The following is a 23,430-nucleotide window of genomic DNA, read 5'->3' as shown; positions in this document are numbered from 1 at the left end:
CTATAAATTCTACAGATTCACCACTCTCTGGCTGAAGAAGTTTCTCCTTATCTCTGTTCTAAAAGGTCTTCCCTTTTACTCTAAGCTATGCCTTCAGGTCCTATTCTCACCTAGCAATGGAAACATCTTCCCAACAACATCTCTGTCCAGGCTATTCAGTATTCTGTATGCTTCAATTAGATTCCTCCCTCATCCTTCTAAACTCCATCAAATATAAACCCAGAGTTCTCAAACGTTGATCTTATGTTAAGCTTTTCATGCCTGTGACCATTCTTGTGAACTTCCTCTGAACAAGCTCCAGGGCCAGTACATCTTTCCTGAGATATAGGGCCCAAACCTGCAAGCAATGTGGTCTGACCAGAGATTTATAGAGCCTCAGAAGTACATGACTGCTTTTATATTCAAGTCCTCTCAAAATAAATGTCATCATTGTATTTCCCTTCCTAACTGCTGACTCAACCTACAAGTTTACCTTGAGAGAATCCTGGACTAGAACTCCCAAGTCCTTTTGCACTCCAGACTTATGAATTTTCTCCCTATTTAGAAAATAGTCCATGCTTCTATTCTTCCTACCAAAGTGAGTGACCTCACACTTTCCCATCTTGTACTCCATCTGCCACTTCTTTGCCCACTCTCCTAACCTATTCAAATCCTTCTGCACCCTCTCCACCTCTTCAATGCTACCTGTCCCTCTACCTATCTTTGTATCGTCTGTAAACTTAGCCAGCATGCCCTCAGTTCCTTCATCTAGATCGTTAATGGATAAGTGAAAAGTTGTGGTCCCAACACTGAGCCTTGTGAAACACCACTTGTCACTGACTGCCATCCTGAGAAAGACCCTTTTATTCCCACTGTCTGCTTTTTGCCAGAAAGCCAAGCTTCTATCCAGGCTATCTTACTCAGTAGCCTCCTATGTGGCATCTTCTCAAAGGCCTTCTTGAAGTCCAGGTAGATAACATCCATTGGCTCTCCTTGGTCTAACCTACTTGTTTCTTCCTCAAAGAATTCTAGCAGATTTGTCAGGCATGACCTTCCCTTGATGAAACCATGCTGACTTTGCCCTATTTTACCATACACTTCCAAGTATTCAGAATTCTCATCCTTCACAATGGATTCAGGATCTTACCCACGACCAAGGTTAGGCTAATCAGTCTGTAATTTTCCATCTTTTGCCTTACTCCCTTTTTAAATAGGGGTGACACGTTAGTGATTTTCTTGTCCTCCTGGACCCTCCCTGATTCTAAGTGATTCCTGAAAGATCATCACTAACGTCTCTGCTATCTCTTTAGCTATCTCCTTTAAAGTGCTGCAGTGTAGTCCATCTGGTCCAGGGGATTTATCCACCTTCAGGCCATTCAGTTTTTCTAGCACCTTCTCTTTGATGATGGCTGCCATACTCAGCTCTGCCCCCTCACTCTTGAATTTTTGGGATATTTCTCGTGTCTTCCACCATGAAGTCAGACGCAAAGTAATTATTCAGTTCCTCAGCTATATTTTTGTTCCTCAACACTAGCTTTTCAGTATCAATCTCCAGTGGCCCAATGTCCACTTTTGCCTCTCTTTTGCCCTTTATATCTGAAGAAACTCTTACAGATTTCCTTTATATTATTGGCAGGCTTACCCACATATTAAATCTTCTTCCTCCTTATATATTTTTTATGTTGTCCTCTGTTTGTCTTTGTGAGCTTCCCAAACCTCTGATTTCCCACTGCACTTCACCACATTATATGTTTTCTATTTTGCTTTTATACTATCCCTGACCTCCGTAGACAGCCATGGTTGTCTCATCTTCCCTGTGGGAGAAAGTGAGGACTGCAGATCTGGAGATCAGAGCCGAAAATGTGTTGCTGGAAAAGTGCAGCAGGTCAGGCAGTATCCAAGGAGCAGGAGAATCGACGTTTCAGGCATGAGCCCTTCTTCATTCCTGAAGAAGGGCTCATGCCCGAAACATCGATTCATCTTCCCTGTACCATGCTTCTTTTTCCTAAGGATGAATCTCTGCTGTATCTCCTGAATTACTCCCAGAAGCTCCTGCCGTTGCTGTTCCACTGTTTTCCTGTTAAGCTCCTCTCCCAGCCAATTCTACCCAGCTCCTCACTCATGGCTGTGTAATTGCCTTTATTCAGCTTTATATCATTATCTCTGATTCTATCTTCTCCCTCTCAAATTGCAGAGTAAATTCAGTCATATTATGATCACTGCCTCCTAAGGGTTCCTACACCTTAAGCTCCCTTATCAAGTCTGCCTCATTGCACAACACTAAATTCAGTATTGCTTGTTCCCTAGTGGGTTCCACCACTAGCAGCTCCAAAACGCCATCTCATATACATTCCACAAATTACTTTTTTGCAATCCACTACCAACCTGATTTTCTCAGTCCACCTGCATACTAAAATTCCCCATGATCACTGTAACTATCTGACCCTACTTCCTTTCTCACTATTGATTAAATTGTATTTCTTACTAATAAGGCAACCTCATCCCCTCTGCCCACTGCCTATCATTTTGATAGGATGTATATTCAGCTCCAAATCCTAATCCTCTTGCAGCTACATCTTCGTGAATTCCACCACGCCATACCTACCAATTTTGGTCTGTGCCTCAAGCTCATTTACCTTATTCCTTATACTGTGTGCATTCAGATATAACTCATTCCATCCTGTATTAACTATCTGTCTTTTGACTGTCACTCATTTGTCCACTGTGCTTGAAATTTGATTGCTACCCCTTTTCATATACTCTGTTCTATTTCTATCTATGCTGAAGATTTTAATAATTTATCCTTTTAATAATTTAGTCTTACCATCTCCTTTAAATTGGGTTAACTGAGCCCTCCTCACTATTTAATTTAAAGCCCTGTCTACAGCCCTAGTTTTGCGATTCGCTTGGACTTTGGTCCCAGCACGGTTCAGATGAAGACCGTCCCATCAGAACAGGTCCCTTCTTTTGCAGTACTGATGCCAACGCCCATGATTTCAAACCCATTTCTCACACACCAATCTTTCAGCCATGCATTTACCTGCTTCATTTTATTGACCCTGTGCCAATTAGCTCATGGATCTAATCTAGAGATTATTACCTTTTTGGATCTGCTCCTAGCTGATCATACTCCCTTCGCAGAACCTCTGTAGAATTTTAGAATTTCTATGAGATCCCCTTCTAATTCTTCTGAATTCCAGCAAAATCTGAATTCTGAAATGCAAATTGATTCCACCTCTCCCCATGCATCAGTCCTGCCATTCCAGGAATCAGTTTGATAAACCTTTTCTGTATTGCCTCCTCAGCATGAACATAAGATAAGGACACCAAACCTGCACAAAATATTCCAGGCGTGATCTAACCAAGGCCCTGCATAATTGCAGAAAAACATCTCTGCTCCTGCATTCAAGCCCTCTTACTATGAAGGCCAACATACCAATTACCTTCTTTACTGCCTGCTGCACATACATAGTTACTTTCAGTGACTGGTGTATGTGGGCATTCAGGTATCATTGGCACATTCCTCTCTCTAAATTCATAACTATTCTGATAATAGTCTACATTCCTGTCTTTGCTACCAAAGGAGGTAACCTGACATTTATCTACATTATACTGTGTCTACCATGCATTTGCCCACTTACTCAACCTGTTCAAATCATCCTGAACTACCTCTGCTCATCCTCAGAGCTCACCCTCTCATCCAGCTTTGTGTCATCTCCAAATTTGGGGATATTGCATTAGTTCCCTCAGCAATATATACTGTGATAGTTGGGTTACATAAGAACAGAAGAACTAGGAGCAGGAGTAGACCATCTGGCCCTTCGAGCCTGTTCCGCCAATCAAAAGATCATGGCTGATCTTTTTGTGGACTCGCATTGATCTCCAGGGAACCCACAGTCTATGCCTACCATTTGGGAAAAGACACGTTTTCCATATTTTATTTCCTGTTACCAACCAGTTTTCTATCCATCTCAATACCAAACCCCATACCCTTAATTTTAACACTAATGTCTTATTTGGCACTTTATCAAAAGCTTTCTGAAAGTCCAGATAAAGCATATCCACTAGTTCCTCCTCATCATCACTACTAATTACATGCTTGAAGAATTCTGGTAGATTCCTCTTTTGTAATTCCATGCTGATTCTATCTCACCCTGCCATTGTTTTTCAAGTGCTCATCTCTCAGCCTCCCTTCTGAAATATTTACATTGCCTCCCTTCTGATATTCTGAAAGATTATCAGTCTTCTGGGATTTATCAGCCTTCCATCCTATCAATTTCCCCAACACCATTTCCCTATTAATGCTGGTTTCCTTCAGTTCCTCCTGCTCATTAAATTATGTGATCTCCAACATTTCTAATACTTGTATCATCCTTTGTGAACACAGAACCAAAATAGCTAGTCAGCCATTTCTTTGTTCCCCATTATACATTCCCCTGTTTCTTATTGTAAGGGACCTACATTTGCCTTCACCGATCTTTTCTCTTCACATATTATGGAAACCTTAAAATGAAACAAAAAACTGCAGTTGTTGGAAATCTGAAACTAAAAAGGAAATTGCTGGAGAAACACGGCAGCATCTATGGAGAGGGAAACACAGCTAATGTCTTGGGTCCAGTGACCTTTTGTTGGAACATGTTCTCTCTTTCTCAATTCTGTTTTTGTTCGTACAGAAACCTTTTAAGATCAGTTTTTATGTTCTGCACAAGCTTACTCTCATTCTTTCTTAATCAATCCCTTTGTTCTTTTTTGCTGAATTCTAAATTGCTCCTGCTGCTTTGGCCAATTTGTGTGCCTATTCCTTGGATCTAATACTATCTCTAATTTGCTTTGTAAGCCATGGTGTGGTCACTTTATTCATCGTACTTTTGTGCCAGACAGGAATGAACAATTGTTGCAGTTCTCCCATGTGATTGTTGAATACTTGTCATTGCCTTTTCACGGTCATACCTTTAAGTGTGACATTCCTCAATCTATCGTAGCCAACTTATGCTTCATACCATCATAGTTTCCTCTGTTTAGAATTCTACATAGTCACAGGATCTTTGACAGGTTTCATTACTGCCCATACACTGTATATTGCTGGCCTAGCTGAGATCAGGACCTTACACCCGGGTGTTACACCAGACACCACGTTTATTGATTATGCCAGTGGGAAACCAAAGTTTTTCTATTGTGTAGAGGTAACATCATTCAGCATTTTGAAACTACTAATTCCGCTGTCTGGTGTTCCATCTCTGTTCTTGTTACTATCTGATAGGTCTTCATCCCAACAACAATTTTCTTCATTGTGATGAGGATACTTACTTCTTTAAACTTGTCAGAAACTTTAATCTCTTAGAGGCACCAAAATGTTAAAGGTTCCTATCCAGTGCCCAATTTTATTTTCGGTTCTCAGCAATGACTCTGTTCCTCATTCTTTCAACAGTTTTGAACTGTTGTTTTAGAAAAAGCTCCAGTCCGGATTAAGATAAATTTTCAAAAATTTCCATTCCAAAAAGGAATCATATTGGACTTGAAACATTAGCTCCATTTTACTCAGCACAGATATTGTCAGAGTCAAAAAGTGGAAATGCACAGCATGTCAGGCAGCATCTGATGAGCAGGAGAGTCAACGTTTCAGGCATGAGCAATGTCAACTCTCCTGCTCCTCGGATTCTGCCTGACCTGTTGTGTTTTCTCAGCGCCACAGTTTTTGACTGTGATCTCCAGCATCTGCAGTCCTCACTTTCTCCACAGATATTGACAGTTCTGCTGAATTCTCCAACAATTTCTTTATTTCAGATCTCCAGCATCCACAATTCTTTGTCTTTATCCAAAGTTTCATTTTGAGTTCTTTCTATAACTATTGCTGCACTCCCACAGAATTGCCATCAAATTCTGAAAGATGATAATGCAACTTGTGCTGTATACATTCTCCAATAATGGCCTATTGGGAGAAGAAGGCCATAAGACTGAAGAGTAGAAATAGACCATTAAATCGGCACAATTCACTGAGGTCATGATGGTGGCAAAGAGGCAGGGCTGCATGTGGGCTCTTTCCAGGGCTCATCAGCTCCCATCTGCTTTTCTTTTTTTCATTTTACCTCTACTCTTTTTCTTTTGGCTTTATTTTCTCTGGCGGGTTAGTCATTGGCACACCAGCGAGAGTGGGCTGTGTGTGGCCTGGCACCAGCCTTCCAGCCACAGATGCAGCTTTTCATGGTAATTGGAAGTGGCAGCGGCACCAGTGAGGATGTCCTCCTGGCATTTGAGGCCAGCAGGAAAGCTCCTCCAGCGATTAGAGCAGTGGGCTCTCCTAGATGGTGGTACCAGGTGACATCTGCGGCCAGAGCGGGACTCTAGGCATGGTTGTGGCCTGGCCTGGCAGCGGAGTCAGATGCCAGGTTGCACTAGGCCCAGAGTAGGGACTCCTGGCCTGGCAGTAGAACCAGAGACTCCAGGTTGCAGTAGGCCCAGAGAGGGACTCCTGGCCTGGCAGCAGAGCCAGGCAGTCCTGGTTGCAGTAGGCCCAGAGCAGGGACTCCGCCTGGCAGCGGAACCAGAGACTTCAGGTTTCAGTAGGCCCTGAGCAGGACTCCTGGCCTGGGAGTGGAGCCAGGCAGTCCTGGTTGCAGTAGGCCCAGAGCAGGACTTCGCCTGGCAGCAGAACCAGAGACTCCAGGTTGCAGTACTCCCAGAGTGGGACTCCTGGCCTAGCTGAGATCAGTGCAAGTCTCCTGGCACTGGCAGCTATTGTGGCAGCAGCATTGTATGCCCGGAGTGGGGACCTCTGCCACCTTTGACGTAAAGCGGAGCCAGGGACCCCTGGTTGCAGTCATGGTAGGCCGGAGTGGGGACTCCTGGTTATCGGCAGGCAGCAATGATTGAGTGATTGCAGGTGAGTATGATTTCAGTATAGGGCTAGGTAGCGGCATCGCCAAGGTGGACCTAGAGGTGAAAGATGGCATGTAATGAGTTGCAACTTCTATGTTGATGGGTCTGGTGCAGGTGGTAGTGGAGGACTCTCTTTCAGCTATATATATTTACTCTTTTTATTCTTAAACTATTCAAAATTGTGCCAGATTGTGGCAACAGTTGAAGCCTTTCACTGCATTTTACTGTATTATTCACGATAAAATACAAGCGACAATAATAAATCATTCATTCCATCATAATGAGATATTTGTTTCTATTATTTTTAAGGCACTTTAACAGGAGTATTTTCAGACAAAAGAAGGTGCTGAGACAAAGAAGTCAAAATTTAGGTGGGCTGAAAGGAGAAGGCAATGCAGCAAAGGCCATATTGATGAAATGCAGTTAATGGAGGGTTGGAGAAGGGGTGTAGTGATAAGCCATGAAGCTCTGAGATACCATCAGAATACGAACTTTAAATTGGACATGATAGGGGATTTGGCGCCATACAAATGGGGTTCAGGGCAATTTATTAACTTGGATAGAGGATTGACGAACAAGCAGAAATCAGAAAGTCAGGACAGTTGGGTCTTTTTTCTGGTTGGAAGCTGTAACTAGTAGGGTGCCACAGGGTTTGGTCTTTGGGCCTCAACTATTTACAATCTATATTAATGATTTTGATATGGGACGGGTGTTAGAAAGTACTATAGCCAAATTTGTAGATGACTCTAAAATAGGTGGGAAAGTAAGTTGCAAAGAAGAAATACACAGTTGGATATGGATAGGTTAATAAATAGGCCAGAGTTTGGCAGATGAAGTATTAATGTGGATAAATGTGAGGTTATTTAATTTGGTCAGAAGAATAGAAAGGCAACTTATTATTTTAGTGGAGAGAGACCTCAGAGTGCTTCAGTGCAGAAGAATCTGTCCTCATCCATGAATCACAGAAAACTAGTATGCAGGTAGTAACAGTAGTTAATAAAGAAGAAAAATGGAATTTTGGAGAGAAGTGTTGCTGAAGCTGAACAAGGCATTAATGACACTGCACCTGAGTATTTTGTATAATTTTGGTTCCCTTACCTGACATGGATTGTATTTGCAATCTAGTGGGTTCAGTAGATTAATTCCAGAGTAAGGGGTTTGTTTTCTGAAGAGCAGGACTATATTTGTCAGGTGATTCTTGCTCCAGTTTAGAAGAAAAAGAGGAGGCCTAATTGGAAGTATATCAGATGCTAAAGGGGATGACAAAGCACATGCAGAGAGGATGTTTCCTTATTAGGGCAAGCTCGAATGAGAGTTCATAGTTTTGGGATAAGTGGTAGCAGGTCTAAAGCAAAGATGAGGAGAAATTGCTTCCCTGAAAATGGCGTGAATCTGTGGAATTCATGAGCCCAGATTGCAGTGGATGCCGGACATTGACTAAATTTAACAAGGAGACATACAGCTTTTTAATTATTAATGGATTAATTAATTAGTAATGGATTAAGGGGTTATGGGGAATGGGGCAGAGATGAGATCATGCCCGAAACGTCGATTCTCCTGCTCCTTGGATGCTGCCTGACCTGCCGCACTTTTCCAGCAACACATTTTCAGCAGAGATGAGATCAACCATCTTCATGGTGGAGTGGGCTCGAGGGATGACTCCTGCGCCTAGTTCTTACGCTCAAAAAAAGGATGGTTATTTTTCAGTTATGCAGGGCATGAGTGTGAGCACATTTGGGAATTTCATATATAGTATTAGTCTCTTTGTTTCAGGAAGGATGTAAATGCCTTGGAAGAAGGTTGGACATGGTTTAGTGGACTAATGCTTTGGATTGAAGGGTTATCTTATCAGAGAGGTTGCACAGGCTTTTTTATTATTCACTTGTAGGCGTTGCTGGCTGGCCAGCATTTTTTGCCCATTCCTAGTTATCCCTGAGAAGGTAGTGGTGAGCTGCCTTCTTGAACCATTACAATCCCTGTGCTGGAAATGGAGCCAACAATGTTGTAAGGGAGAGAATACAAGGATTCACATTTTCACTATTTGAGCAATGTATGTCCAGAAGCAGTTTGAAAGCAAGCTAATGTTAACAGTTTTAATCTTGACATTTTTAATGAGATTTTGTCATCAAATGTACATTTGTGATCGACTGCAATAATTAAAAAAAGATTTGCTGTTTTTGCAGACAATTGCAGAGTTGGAAAGCCAGGTCCACCAGCTACGTGAAGAACTTATCCAGGTCAACTCTCAGAGAAAACAACAGCTAGTTGAGTTGGGACTACTACGTGAGGAGGAAAAGCAGAGAGCTTTGCATGATCACGAAACTACTGTCAACAAACTGAAAGCTGAAATGGAAAGGATGAAACTGGAGATTCAGAAGACAAATGCTGCTGAAATGGAACATGTTGTGGAAAGGGTAGGCTGTTTGTCCTTCCTTTATGTTTTCTAAATGCAGTGAACGTAACACATTAACCACTTTATGCACAAATAAATGAAACAAACTGCGCAAGAAATTAATATTAAAATAATAAACTTTTCCAACAGTAACATGCAATTATATACTATGCTGGTAACATCCTAACGTGACTGAAGCAAGAGGTTACATCTGATGTTTTCCTGGATGCAGTCTGTTGGTTGTATTGCACAATTCCTTTAAGTTTGCTGCATTACCTTACGTGTTGATAGCTTAATGAGACATTTCTTGTGCATAGCTGTTTGTCCCCTGCATAGTACGTTCTAAAAGACTGCACTGCCACACACCTACAAAATGTAGGACAGGAATTGAAGACATTTCAAAGGCTCAACTATCAAGCATAATTTTATTATACAACCATTTGTTGGGACCGAGGACCATAGGCTTGGCCAAAGAAGTCAGTGTTAAGGAGCATTTTAAAAAGAAAGAGGGAGAGCTAGAGAGCCAGAATGGTTTTGAAAAGAGAATTCAGTGTTTGTTTGTGTAGTTAGTCATTTTTTTCGGTAGGTTTTAATTATTGCAGTACTATATTACTGATTAGAAATAATCTAATGATGCTTCAGGCAGTTAATGGGATCCAGTTCTGACTTTGTACAAATGTTTTGGCATAATATGAGAACAGAAAGACAGGAATTTTATGTTAGGCGAAAGTGAGGACTGCAGATGTTGGACATTAAAGTCAAGAGTGTGGTGCTGGGAAAGCACAGCAGGTCAGGCAGCATCCGAGGAGCAGGAGAATCAAAGTTTTGGGCAAAGCTCTTCATCAGGAATGCTGTCTGACTGGCTGTGCTTTTCCAGCATTATACTCTCAGCAGGAATTTTATGTTTTCCTTTTTGAATTATTATTATCCTTTATCTCCGCTTTCCAAAGGACTGAAAACATATGCCACTGATTAGCCTTTCTGTGGACCTGGCATTAAAATGTACCCAGTTGATTATCAAGTCAAACGGTTGGCTCAGTCCTAGCTAGTTCTGCAATCATCAACTTTAGTTGTCAAGTGCTATCATCATTTAGATCGTGTTCTCGTTATTTTCTTTTCCAGCCAAGAAATGTTCAAGTAGAGTAGAAATTGCAATGATGCTATTGTTCAGCTGTGACCTTCTAAATCGTCACAATTCTGGTTTTAGTGGTTTGAGAAGTCTACACAATTCACTCTAAAGTGGCATGACTACTGCTATATTTGTGTCCCTAGAGCTTTAGATTTTAAACCTTCTGGCATACTTCAGTTTCTTGCAATAAGTTATATCGTGTGCATGCATCGAGGCTTTATGTTTATTAGAGTTGAGTGATTTATCTGGCAGGATAAATCATTTCAAAGTTGATGGTTTGAAGTTATGTGTCAATAGACAATGTGAATGTTTTCTCATGAGAAAAGTTCAACCACTTGAAGGTTTTTCAAAGTGAATTTGATTGAAGTGTTACATGGTCTCCTACGTCTATACAGTACTGTAAACATATAAATTGGAGTTGAAAGGAGCCAGGCAGTTCATTGCATCTTTGATGGGAAATGCTGACCAAGGGAAGAACAGAGGCATCATGTCACTGGCTAAATAGGCAATGTTTAATAAAAAGATTAGTTAGTCTAACAGTGTAGAATGAAGAAGTCAGATTTTTTTCTGTTAGCCTTCCTAAGGCAATTATGTCCAATGAGTGACCAGAACTGGGCACCAGCCTCCAACAATGTTATTGTGAATCACTGCTAAACTGTGTGTTGTTTCTCAGTCCTTTTCAACAATTTGGGAAACAACACTATTCTAGCAGTATTATAAATGAAGAAACGTTGTTTCCTAACACTGAAAGCTCCGATGGACTCTGCCATCCAATGGTACAGTGTTATAATTTATTAGGAGAAAGTGAGGACTGTAGATGCTGGAGATCAGAACTTAAAAATGTGTTGCTGGAAAAGCGCAGCAGCTGCCTGACCTGTTATAATTTATTCCCTGTTGAAGTTTGAATTGCAAGCATTTGTACCTATATTTGTAAATTGGTGATATTTATAAATGTTTTTTACACATCTGGGGAAGCTGAGCTTTCTGAGACTTCCTTGCACTAGTTTGCACAGTTTGTACAGATATTCTTCAATACTGTTCAAAATGTAGCTACTTTTTATAAATTCATCTTCCTTGCAATAATGTTGAAACAATGCCATTTTACTATGGATTAAATGAATGGAGTTTTGAAGTCAGGATTTCATTTGAGATATCGAACAATTATGAACACAAAATTGAAGGATATTGACGAGGGGATAAACATGAATTGGTTGAAGGAGAAATGAGAGGTACCATCACAAACTGTTTCTTAAGATAAAGTGCAATGACCTGATGAGACACATCAAAGGATCCTGAAGTAAATGGGAGAAGAAAGAGCAGAGGCTTCAGAATTTTTATTTCAGGGTTCTATCAAGAATGCATGATTTCCACAGAACAGGACAGTAATCAATTTAATACCCATTTTCAGAAAAGGAGACATAGTTAACTCAGGTAATTATAGACCAGTAAGTTTAACATCTGTAGTAGGGAAGATTTTGAAATCTTTAATTAACATTCAAATTAAATATCTCTTTGAGGAGAAAAAAAATACATGCAACCAGTGCAGATCTTAAAAAAACAAGCTGGAGCTTTGAGAAGATGTTGATTAATTAGAATGGTACTACAGCAAGTGATGTGGTGTAATGAGCTATCAGAAAAATCCTTAACATGATGCAATACTGCACATTACTGAAAAAGATTAAGAGTTATGAACCTGAGGGAAGAAGAAGAAAACAGAGAGGAGGAATTAATTACTTTAGGACAAAGAACCATTTAGAGTATCAGCTACCATGACGACCAGGAAGTGAAGTGAGCTTCTCAGTAGTCTAGAGGGAATAGATTCAAGGAAGCACAAGGTCTTACATAGGGGATGAGTCTGAAGAGGGTATAAGAGAGATAATATTTAAGAAACTGTGGATACCAGGGCCTGAGACCCATGTGGACGTTTGAATTTGAGAAAGCAGCTGAGGTTTGCTGAATAGAAGGTTCTCGGCCTTAGTGACAATAATGTTTTTGAACTCCTCATGCTTCCTGTTGGAGGCAAGAGTGAAGAAGGTAGAGAAATGGTTTAAGATAATGAAGAAAAGAAGCATGTTTTGGCCAAATAATGCTTAATGTGAGTCAGTCAGATTTGAAGTTGGATGGCTGATCAGTTCTGCAGCACATACACTATAGTCTGTGTCCCTTATAGTTAAGACACTGAAAATGTTGTATTAAAGAGAACTGCTGTTAGTGGAGATGATAAAGATTCTCTTAGAAAAATTGACCTGAAACATATGTATGTAGGAACATACAAATTAGGAGTATCTGTGGCCCACTTGGCTGCTCAACTATTTAGTAAGATCATGACTGATCTGATCACTTGTCATTTCCACCTACTCCTTTCACTCCTCTATCTCCCTTTGCTATAAAAATATTAATACTTTACTTCTATGTTTTTTTGGGAGAAGAAAGTTCCAAAGACTCACCACCTTCTGTGAATGTGTTACCCCTGAATGTTTAAACAGTGACTCCTAGTTCTAGATTCTAACAGGGATTTTATTCAAAAAGAGACTACACTTTTCATTGATCCCTACAAATCCGACATAGAGAGGAGGGTGCTCAGAGCTAAGAGTACTCTTTCTGTCAGCACTTTATATCATCAGTTGAGGGGTGCCTCCTCAGATGTGTTCAAGGGATTTGGGATGGAGAGCTAGGTGTTGAAGTCTGCTCAGAGTCATGGGAAGATATTTGGGAAAACACAAGTAATATATCAATTTGCAATAGGACTCATGCTTTACACTTGAAGATTCTGCACAGGGTCAACTTGGCTCTGGACTGTGTCAAAATTTAAACCAGGGTATCTTCTACATGTCTCAAGTGCAAGGTTTGTATGGGCACTTTTACCCATTGTCTCTGGTCCTGTGCTAGGCTTCGAACATACTGGAATGCTGTGGGAGGTGCAATCGAGAAGATTTTGGGTGTTAGGGTGTACAAGGACCTGATCTCTCTTCTTCTGAGCCTGCTCAGTGTATTCCTTGCAGGTGTAAATAAGAAAAAACTTTTCAGTATCCTCACATTTTCTGCAAGAAGGAATATTTTGCTAGGTTGGGTATTTGAAAACCCCTCGGGCCTGTCGGGTTGGCGGAAGATTGTTATGGAGCATATTCCCTTGGATTTTCTCACAAGTATGGTACACCACAAAACTGAAAATTTTTATAAGACATGGCAGCCCTTTTTGGAATACCTGGACACAGATTTATCTGCCACTAACAAGACCTTTTGTATAGCCGTAACGATTGTGTTTTACGAGTCCAATATCCAGGGAGGAAGAACTGTTGAATGTATGAGTGTCTTGTTTGGCTGAGTTGAGTTACTAATATTTATTAGTTTGTTGTTGGCTATTATTCATTTAGTTAAATAGTTAGTTGGGTTTTTTCTATATTTTTCCATATATATTTATACATTTGTACTTGAGGGTGGGTTGGTTTTGTTTCACTTTTTTCTTGTGTTCATTTTTTTGGTACTCTTTTCAATTGTTTTGTTTTGTATTTGATGTAATATTTAAAAATCTATTTTTTCAGTAAAGGTATATTTTTTTAAAAACTCCTTAGAATCTTACATGTTTCAAACAAGTTATTTCTTACTCTCCTATATTCTAGTATGATAGCCCCAACCTATCCAACCATTCCTCATAAAACAAGCTGGCAATTGCAGGTATTAGTCTAATTAACTTCCTTCAAACTACTTCAATGTATTTTCACCCTTGCTTAAAAAAGACTGTCTACAGTCTCACCGATGTCCTGTATAACTGAAACATAACCTCCCAACCTTTATATTCAGTTCCTCTTGTAAAAAAAAACAACATTCTAATAGTTTTCCTAATTACTTGCCGTACCTACCTGCAGACCTGTTGTGATTCCTATACACCTGAGAGCTTTATGATCTCTCAGCATTTAGATGTAACCTTTTGTTTTATTCTTCCCGACAATTTGGTCAATTTCACATTTTTGCACATAGTAATGCATTGCCACGTCTTTGACATTCACTTGACCTATCTATATCATTGTGACCTCCTCATGTCCTCTTCACAATTACTTTCTTATCGATATTGTGTCATCAGCAAATTTTGCAATCACATCTTTTGTTTCTTCATTCAAGTCAGTTATATAAGTTGGAAAACTTATATAAGCCCAGCACTGATCCCTGTAGCACACCATTTATTTCAACTTACCAACCAGAAAATTACCCATCTGCATCGATTAACTGTTTCCTGTTAGCTGATCAAGCATCTATCCATGTCGATATATTACTGTGATGCCATGAACTTTCACTTTCTGTAATAACCTTCAGTGTGGCACTTTATTAAACACCTTCTTCCAATCTCAGCATAGTACATCCACCAGTTTTCCTTTAAAGGATTTTTTTATTTAAAGAACTCCAATCAATTGGTTGTAGTTTCCCTTTCACAGAACCATGTTGACTCTGTCTAATTATTTTGAACTGTTCTAAGTATTCCTCTGTAATATCTCTATTGATAGCTTCTAACATCCTCCCTATTACCTGTAATTTCCTGCTTTCTGTCTCCCTCCCTTTCTGATTAAACGAGAGCAAATCTTATTTTCCAAACTAGTAAAATCTTTTCTGAATCAAAGGAATTGTGGAAAATTAAAACCAACACATAAATGATCGCGACTTGAAACAAAATAACCTACAGATGTGGAAAATTTGAAATAAAAAGAGAAAATGATGAATAAACTCAACTGGTTTGGCTACAAGTGAGGAGAGTTTACATTTCAATGTGATATGATTTCTCTTCAGAACTTCTCCAGCATTTTGTCTTTTTACTTTATAAACTACCTTACTATCCGCTACTTTTAAGAGTCTAGGATGAAATTCATCAAGATCTGAGGACTTATCAGCCTGCAATTCCAATAATTTGATAAGTATTCGTTCTCTGATGGCAGTAATTTTCTTGAATTCATCCTTTCCTTTCACTTCTTGATTTATAGCTATTTCCAGGAGATTACTTGTATTCTCAATCCTTGCTGTTTCTATACACTATCAATTGCCTGACTTGCTACCCATCTTTAAGTAAATTTATGTTTTCTCATTAAATTTGATACTATCTTTACATTTTAATAAGATACAGATGGAAGATCCTTTCTTTCTTGTTGGAATGTATCTTTCTGTGTATTTTGAAATATTTCTTTAAATGCCTACCACATTATCTAGATTGATCTATCCTTTAATATAATTTGCCAATTCATTTTAGCTAGCTCAGCTTTCACACCCTCACCATTTAAGTTTAACATACTGGTCTGGGACTCACTCCTCTCTTCCCCACATTGAATGTAAAATTCAATCATGCTCTGGTTATTGCTATCTATGGGCACCTTCATTATGAGGTCATTAAAGTATAGAACATAGAAGAGTACAGCACAGAACAGGCCTTTCAGCCAACGATGTTGTGCCGAGGATTATTCCTAATCTAAAATAAAATAACCTAACCCACGTACCCCTCAATTCACTGTTGTCCGTGTGCATATTCAGCAGTTGCTTAAATGTCCCTAAAGACTCTGCTTCCACCACCACCATTGGCAACGCATTCCATGCATTCACAACTCTCTGGATAAAGAACCTACTTCTGATGTTTCTTCTGTACCTTCTTCCTAATATCTTAAATCTATGACTCCTCGTGGCAGTCATTCCTGCCCTGGGGAAAAATCTCTAGCTATTGACTCTATCCATGCCTCTCATTACCTTGTAGACCTCAATCAGTTCACCTCACTTCCTCCTTCGCTCCAGAGAGAAAAGTCCAGGCTTAGTCAACTTTTCTTCATAAGACAAGCCCTCCAATCCAGGTAGCTTCCTGGTAAACCTTCTTTGCACCCTCTCCAAAGCCTCTGTATCTTTTCTATTATAGGGCAACCAGAACTGGACATAATATTCCAAGTGTGGTCCCACCATGGAATGTAGCAAAACCTTGCAGCTCTTAAACTCAATCCCCCTGTTAATGAAACCCAAAACACCACATGCTTTCTTAACAACCCTATCCACTTGGATGGCAACTTTGAGGGATCGATGCACTTGAACACCAAGATCTCTCTGTTCCTCCACATTTCCAAGAATTCTGTCTTTAATCCTATATTCAACATTCAAGTTCGACCTTCCAAAATGCATCACTTCGCATTCATCCAGGTTGAACTCCATCTGCCATTTCTCAGCCCAGCTATGCATCCTATCTATGTTGCGCTGCAGCCTGCAATACCCCTCAATACTGTCATAGGCACCTCTGACATTTGTGTCATCTGCAAATTTACTAACCCACCCCTCAACTTCCTCATCCAAGTCACTTATAAAAACTATAAAGAGCAGAGTCCCAAGAATATAACCCTGTGGGACACCACTCACCACTGACCTCCAGGCAGAATACTTTCCATCTACAACCACTCTCTGCCTTCTGTCAGCCAATTTTGAATCCAGACAGCCAGATCTCCATACCTCCTGACTTTATGAATGAGCCTATCATGGGGAACCTTATCAAATGTCTTGCTGAAGTCCATATATACCACATCCACTGCCAACCTTCTCGTCACCTCCTCAAAGAACTCAATAAGATTTGTGAAGCATGACCTGCCCCTCACAAAGCCATGCTGATTGTCTTTAATCACGCTATGCTTTTCCAAATCCTCATAAATCCTATCCCTCAGAATTCTTTCCAAAACCTTGCTGACCACAGATGTAAGACTGACTGGTCTGTAATTGCCAGGGATTTCCCTATTCCCCTTCTTGTAAAGAGGAACAACATTCACCTCTTTCCAGTCCTCTGGTATGACTCCCATGGAGAGTGAGGAAGCAAAGATCTTCGCCAGCGGCTTAGCAACCTCCTTTCTCGCTTCCTGGATCAGCCTAGATAAATCTGGTCTGGCCCTGGGGAACTTATCAATCTTAATGTTTGCCAAAATTTCCAGCACATCGACTTCATCAGTCTTCACCTGTTCAAGCCTGTTTCCCAGCTCCTCAAAGTTCCCATTCACAACAAGGTCCTTTTCCTTAGTGAAAACCAAAGCAAAATACTCATTTAGGACTTCCCCTCTCTGCTCAGACTCCATGCACTATTTCTGACTGACTCTACCTTCTCCCTGATCATTCTCTTATTCCTCACGTATGAGTTAAATGCCTTTGGGTTCTCCCTAACCTTTCTGCCAAGCCTTTCTCGTGCCCCCTCCTGGCTCTCCTCAGTCCGTTTCTGAGCTCCTTTCTAGTAAGCCTCTAAAGCTGTGCTAGATCCTTGCTTCCTCCACCTTACGTAAGCTGCCTTCTTCCTTTCGATGAGAAGCTCCTCTGTTTTCATTATCCAAAGCTCCCTAATCTTACTCCTTCTTGCCTGTCTCAGAGGAACAAATTTGTGTATCAGTCGCAACAACTGCTCTTTAAACAGTCTCCACAATCTGTTGTGCCCTTTCTGTGGAACAATTGCTCCCAATCTGTAGTTCCAACTCTTGTCTGATAGTGTCATAATTTTCTTTTCCCCAATTAAGTATCTTCCCTTGGTAACTGCTCCTTTCCCTCTCCAAGGCTATGGTAAATGTGAGGCATTTGTGGTCACTGTCACCAAAGTGTTCTCACACCACAAGATCTGACATCTATCCTGGCTCATTGCTGAGCACCAGATCCAAAATGGCCTCTCCCTTCATCAGCCTGTCTACATACTGAGTAAGGAAACCCTCCTGAACACACCTAAGAAAAATGGCTCAATCCAAACCATCTGCACTGAGGAGGTTCCAGTCAATATTGAGAAAGTTGAAGTCACACAAAGCAACAACCCTGCTACATCTGTATTTTTCGAAAATCTGCCGGTCTATGTTGTCCTTTTTGCACAATGCCGGTTATGGTATAGCCTGCATTTTTAAAAAAATCATTTTAGGGACTTGGGCATCGCTGGGTGGCCAGCATTCATAGCCCATCCTTATTTGCCCTTGAGAGGTTGCTGGTGAGCTGCCTTCTTGTATCGTGGCAGTTCATTTGTTGTGGATTAACCCACAATGCCGGTAGGGAGAGAATTCCAGCACTTTGACCCAATGACTCTGAAGGAATGGCGGTATATTTCCAAGTCAGGGTGGTGAGAGGCTTAGAGGAGAACTTGCATGTGGAGATGTTCCCAAGTACCTGCTGCCCTTGTCCTTCTAGATGGAAGTGGTCGTGGTTTTGGAAGGTGCTGTCTAAGGATCTTTGGTGACTTTCTGCAGTGCATCCTGTAGATAGTATACACTTGCAGCTGCTGAGTGCTGGTGGTAGAGGGATTGCATGTTTGTAGATGTGGTGCCAATCAAACAGGTTGTTTTGTCCTGGATGGTGTCAAACCTCTTGAGTGCTATTGGAGCTGCAACCGTGCAGGCAAGTGAGCAGTATTCTATCATATTCCTGACTTATGTCTTGTAGGTGGTGGACAGACTTTAGTGTGGCAGGAGGTGAGTGACTTGTTGCAGTATCCCTAATCTCTGACCCGTTCTTGTAGCCACTGTGCTTATGTGGTGAGTCCAGTTGAGTTTCTGGTCAATGGTAACCTCAAGGATGTTAGCGGGGGGGGAATTCAGTGATGGTAATACTGTTGAATGTCAAGGGGTGGTGGTTAGAGTGTCTCTTTTTGGAGTGGTCATTGTCTGGCATTTGTGTGGCGCAAACATTACTTGCCACTTGTCAGCCCAAGCCTGGATATTGTCCAGATTTTGTTGCATTTGAGCACGAACTGCTTCAGTACCTGAGGAGTCGTGAATGGTGCTGAACACTGTGCAGTTATCGCCAATGACTGCACAGTGTTCAGCATCATTCGCGACTCCTCAGGTATACTGCAGCAAGTAACTCGCCTACTGACACCCTAAAGTCTATCCACTTCTGACCTTATGACAGAGGGAAGGTCATTCATCAAGCAGCTGGAAATTGTTGAGCCTAGGACACTACCACGAGGGACTCCTGCAGAGATATCCTGAAGCTGAGATGACTGACTGTCCACAACCACAACCAACTTCCTTTGTGCCAAATATGACACTAACCAGCAGAGTGTTTGCCCCCTGATATCCATTGATTCCAGTTTTGCCAAGGTTCCTTGATGGCATACTTGGTCAAATGCAGCCTTGATGTCAAGTGCAGTCACTCTCACCTCACCCCTGGAACTCAGCTCTTTTGTCTATGCTTGAACCAAAGCTGTAATGAGGTCAGAAGCTGAGTGACCCTGGTTAAGCCCAAACTGAGCATCAGTGAGCATGTTGTTGCTGAGCAGCTGCTGCTTGATAGCACTGTTGATGACCCCTTCCATCACTTCACTGATGATGAAGAGTAGATTGATTGGGCAGTAATTGGCTGGATTGGATTTTTCCGGCATTTTGTATGCAGGGCAATTTTTCACGTTGTCAGGAAGGTGCCAGTGTTGTAATAGTACCAAAAGAGCTTGGTTAGGGGAGCAGCAAGTTCTGGAGCACACGTCTTCAGAACTATTGCTGGAATGTTATTAGGGCACATTGTCTTTGCAGTATCCAGTACCTCTAGCTTTTTCTTGATATCACACGGAGTGAATCGAATTGGCTGGAGACTGGCATCTGTGACGATGGGGATCACTAGAGGAGCCCAAGATGGATCATCCACTCGACACTTCTGACTGAAGATTGTTGCGAATGTATCAGCCTTAACTTTTGCACTGTTGTGCTGGGCTTCTCCATCATTGAGGATGGGAGTATTTGTGGAGAGTTCTCCTCCAGTGAGTTGTTTAATTGTCCACCACCATTCACGACTGGATGTGGAAGGACTGCAGAGCTTAGAATTCTTCTGATGGTTGTGGGTTCACCTAGTTCTGTCTTTCACTTGCTGTTTGTGCCATTTGGCACGCAAGTAATGGCTTGGGAAGGATGGACGCTAGGAAATTGTTTCTGTTAGGCGAGGAGACTAGGACCCGTGGACACAGCCTTAGAATTAGAGGGGGTCAATTCAGAACAGAAATGCGGAGACATTTCTTCAGCCAGAGAGTGGTGGGCCTGTGGAATTCATTGCCGCAGAGTGCAGTGGAGGCCAAGACGCTAAATGTCTTCAAGGCAGAGATTGATAAATTCTTGATGTCACAAGGAATTAAGGGCTACAGGGAGAATGCTGGTAAGTGGAGTTGAAATGCCCATCAGCCATGATTGAATGGCGGAGTGGACTCGATGAGCCACTCCATAGAGTGGACTCTATGTTTTATGGTCTTATAGTCCTGTTTGGTAGTTTCACAAGGTTGACACCTCATTTTTAGGTATGCCTAATGCTGCTCTTGGCATGCTCTCCTGCACTCTTCATTGAACCAGGGTGATCCCTTGGCTTGATGGTAATGGTTGAGTGGGATATATGCCAGGCCATGAGGTTGCAGATTGTGTTAGAGTACAGCTCTGCTGCTGTTGATGGCCCACAGCACGTCATGGATGCCCAGTCTTCAGCTGCTAGTTATGTTTGAAGTCTGTCACATTTAGCACAGTGATCGTGCCACACAACACAATGGAGGTTGTTCTCAATGTGAAGGCGGAATTTCATCTCCACAAGGTCAGTGTGGTGGTCACTTTTACCTGTGCTGTCATGGACAGATGCTTTTGCAGCCAGCAGATTAGTTAGGATGAGGTCAAGTATGTTTTATCCTCTTGTTGGTTCCTTCACCACCTGCCACAGACCCAGTCCAGCAGTTATTATCTTTTAGGACCCAAACTAAAAGATCTGGAGTACTGCTGCCGAGCCACTCTTGGTGGGGAGCATTGAAATTCCCCACCGAGTACATTTTGTGCCCTTGCCACCCCCAGTGCTTCCTCCAAGTGTTGTTCAACATGGAGGAGTACTGATTCATCAGCTGAAGGAGGACAGTGCGTGGTGACCAGTAAGAGGTTCCTTGCCCATGTTTAACCTGAAGCCATGAGACTTCATGCAGTCTACAATCGATGTCAAGGATTCCCAGGGCAACTCCCTCCCTACTGTACCCCACTGTGCTGCCAACTCTGCTGGTTTGTCCTGCCGGTGAGACAGGGATGGTAATGGTAGTGTCTGGGGTATTATCTGTAAAGTATGACTGTCAGGCTGTTGAAGGGCTTTTGCCCAAAATGTTGGTTCTCCTGCTCCTCGGATGCTGCCTGACCTACTGTGCTTTTCCAGCACCACATTCTCTAATCTCCAGCATCCACAGTCCTCACTTTCGCCTAGTTGATTTTAATCTCACTGCGAAGCCTCTTCCTAGGATGCCTAGCTTGAAGAAGTTCTCCTCCTCTCTCTACAAGGATCTCAGTGAGTCTCTCTCTCACTACATCCGCCAGGTCATCTTGACTACCCTGAAGTTCTTCAGCCCGTTCCTGAAACAAACTTGCTACCACAGCTACATCTCCTTCCTCAGGCACCTGATGAAGAGCGTTTGCCCGAAATGTCATTCTCTTGCTCCTCAAATGCTTCCTGACCTGCTGTGCTTTTCCAGCACCACACTCTCAACAATGTCAGGCTGTTGCTTGACTAGTCTATGAGACAGCTCTCACAATTTTGGCTGTAGCCGCCAGATGTTGGTAAAGAGGAATTTTGCATGGTCAACATGGCTGTTTCTGTTTTGCCGTTGTCTTTTCCAGTTCCAAGGTCGATGAGAGGTGGTCCATCCAGTTTCATTTCTTAGTTGTGACTTCCTAGCAATTGATATAACTGGCTGGCTTGCTAGGTCATTTCAGAGTTGAAAGTCAGCCGTATTGCTATGGCTCTGGAGTCACATGTAGGCCAGACCAGATAAGTTTTTCTGACAATTGTCAATGGTTTCATGGTCATCAGTCAACTCTTACTTCCAGATTATTTTGTATTGAATTCAAATTCCACTATCTGATGTGGCGGGATTCGAATCCAAGTCCCCAGAACATTATTCTGGATTAATAGTCAATGATAATACCACTAGGCCGTAGCCTCCCTGCTTTTTGCTGTCTGGTTGGCTGCAAAACGTGCTGTTTTAAGAACTATACCAAGAAACATTCTTTGAACTCCTCATTGCAGCTAGCTTCATCCATCTACTTTTCTCCAGTCTATTAAAATCCAGCAAGATTATAGCTCTACATTTTTGATAAGTTCTCATTATGTTTTTCCTTTATACTCCATCTCACCATGTGGTTACTGTTAGACACCACTACACTACTCCCACAGTAACTTAGTATATATTTCCTTCTTTTTCTAATGCAAACAGCATTGCTTGCTGATAGGAATGGCACTGTGAAGTCATGCAAAGGATCACTTGAAATGTGTACAGTAAGTAGCAGACTTCTCTCGCCAGCAAAGTAAATTAGAAAATTGTATGTGCACTAACTCTGATTCTCCAAAGAAAAAACTGAATGGTTAGAAAAATTGTGCAGTATGCAGCTACATGTGAATAAATAGAGCCTCAAATTAATGATTTTGATAAATGAAGGTACTTTTATCAGTACTACACTCCCTTAGTAATGCACAGGGAGTGCACGACTTGCGGCTTGCATGTTGAATTTCCTACCTGACAATGGAGTGCCCTGTTGTCAGCATGAGTGCTAAAGTTATAAAGTTCAATCAGGTGTGATTGCTTAGCAAAACTACTTCTGTGCTTGTGGCTAACTATAAGTATGTGATTTCAGAGCATAACATCAGGCATGTTCACTCCCCCAATATCATTCCACTGATGTTACTTGAGTGAAGGTATTCCAAATATTAGGACTCTAAAATTTATAAATTTAATCTTTTGTTCCTTACCTGAGTTTTTTACAAAGTGTTGTTTGATGATGTGTTGTCGTTCAAGTTGTGAATGTAGAGGTTTTTCTCCATGCTCTAAATATACCAAAATCCTAAATTATTTTTAATTATGACACATCAAGGAAATCTTCCATTTAAACACCTGGCTAATAATTGATGAAGCAAACTACATTGGTGGCTTTTGAATCCTAATACTCCTTCTCTATGTATGTGATCAGAGCTTCTCAGCTGCCAAGTCCTTCGATTTCATGATCATGATTTCCAGTAGCAAACTGATTGATTTTAGCAGTTAAAATGAACACTGTTTGTTACAGCAAATGTCTCAGGGCAATGCTTTTTTGCA

The 23,430-nt window shown here is 41.4% G+C and overlaps 1 protein-coding gene across 4 annotated transcripts in view; it reads left to right on the top strand.

Annotated features, from left to right (window-relative positions):
- Window positions 1-23,430, top strand: part of cep112 (centrosomal protein 112) — a 572,452-nt gene that overhangs the window by 360,941 nt on the left and 188,081 nt on the right. For all 4 annotated transcript variants that reach the window (XM_060844726.1, XM_060844724.1, XM_060844725.1 and 1 more), the window contains one exon: window positions 9,039-9,269. In XM_060844726.1, the coding sequence (XP_060700709.1) occupies window positions 9,039-9,269 (231 nt within the window). The remainder of the gene's footprint in view (window positions 1-9,038; window positions 9,270-23,430) is intronic.

Source organism: Hemiscyllium ocellatum, chromosome 25 (genome assembly GCF_020745735.1).
Source record: "Hemiscyllium ocellatum isolate sHemOce1 chromosome 25, sHemOce1.pat.X.cur, whole genome shotgun sequence".
Taxonomy (NCBI): domain Eukaryota; kingdom Metazoa; phylum Chordata; class Chondrichthyes; order Orectolobiformes; family Hemiscylliidae; genus Hemiscyllium; species Hemiscyllium ocellatum.
The sequence above is the reverse complement of the archived record's forward strand: the minus strand, read 5'-3'. Positions and strand labels throughout refer to the sequence as shown.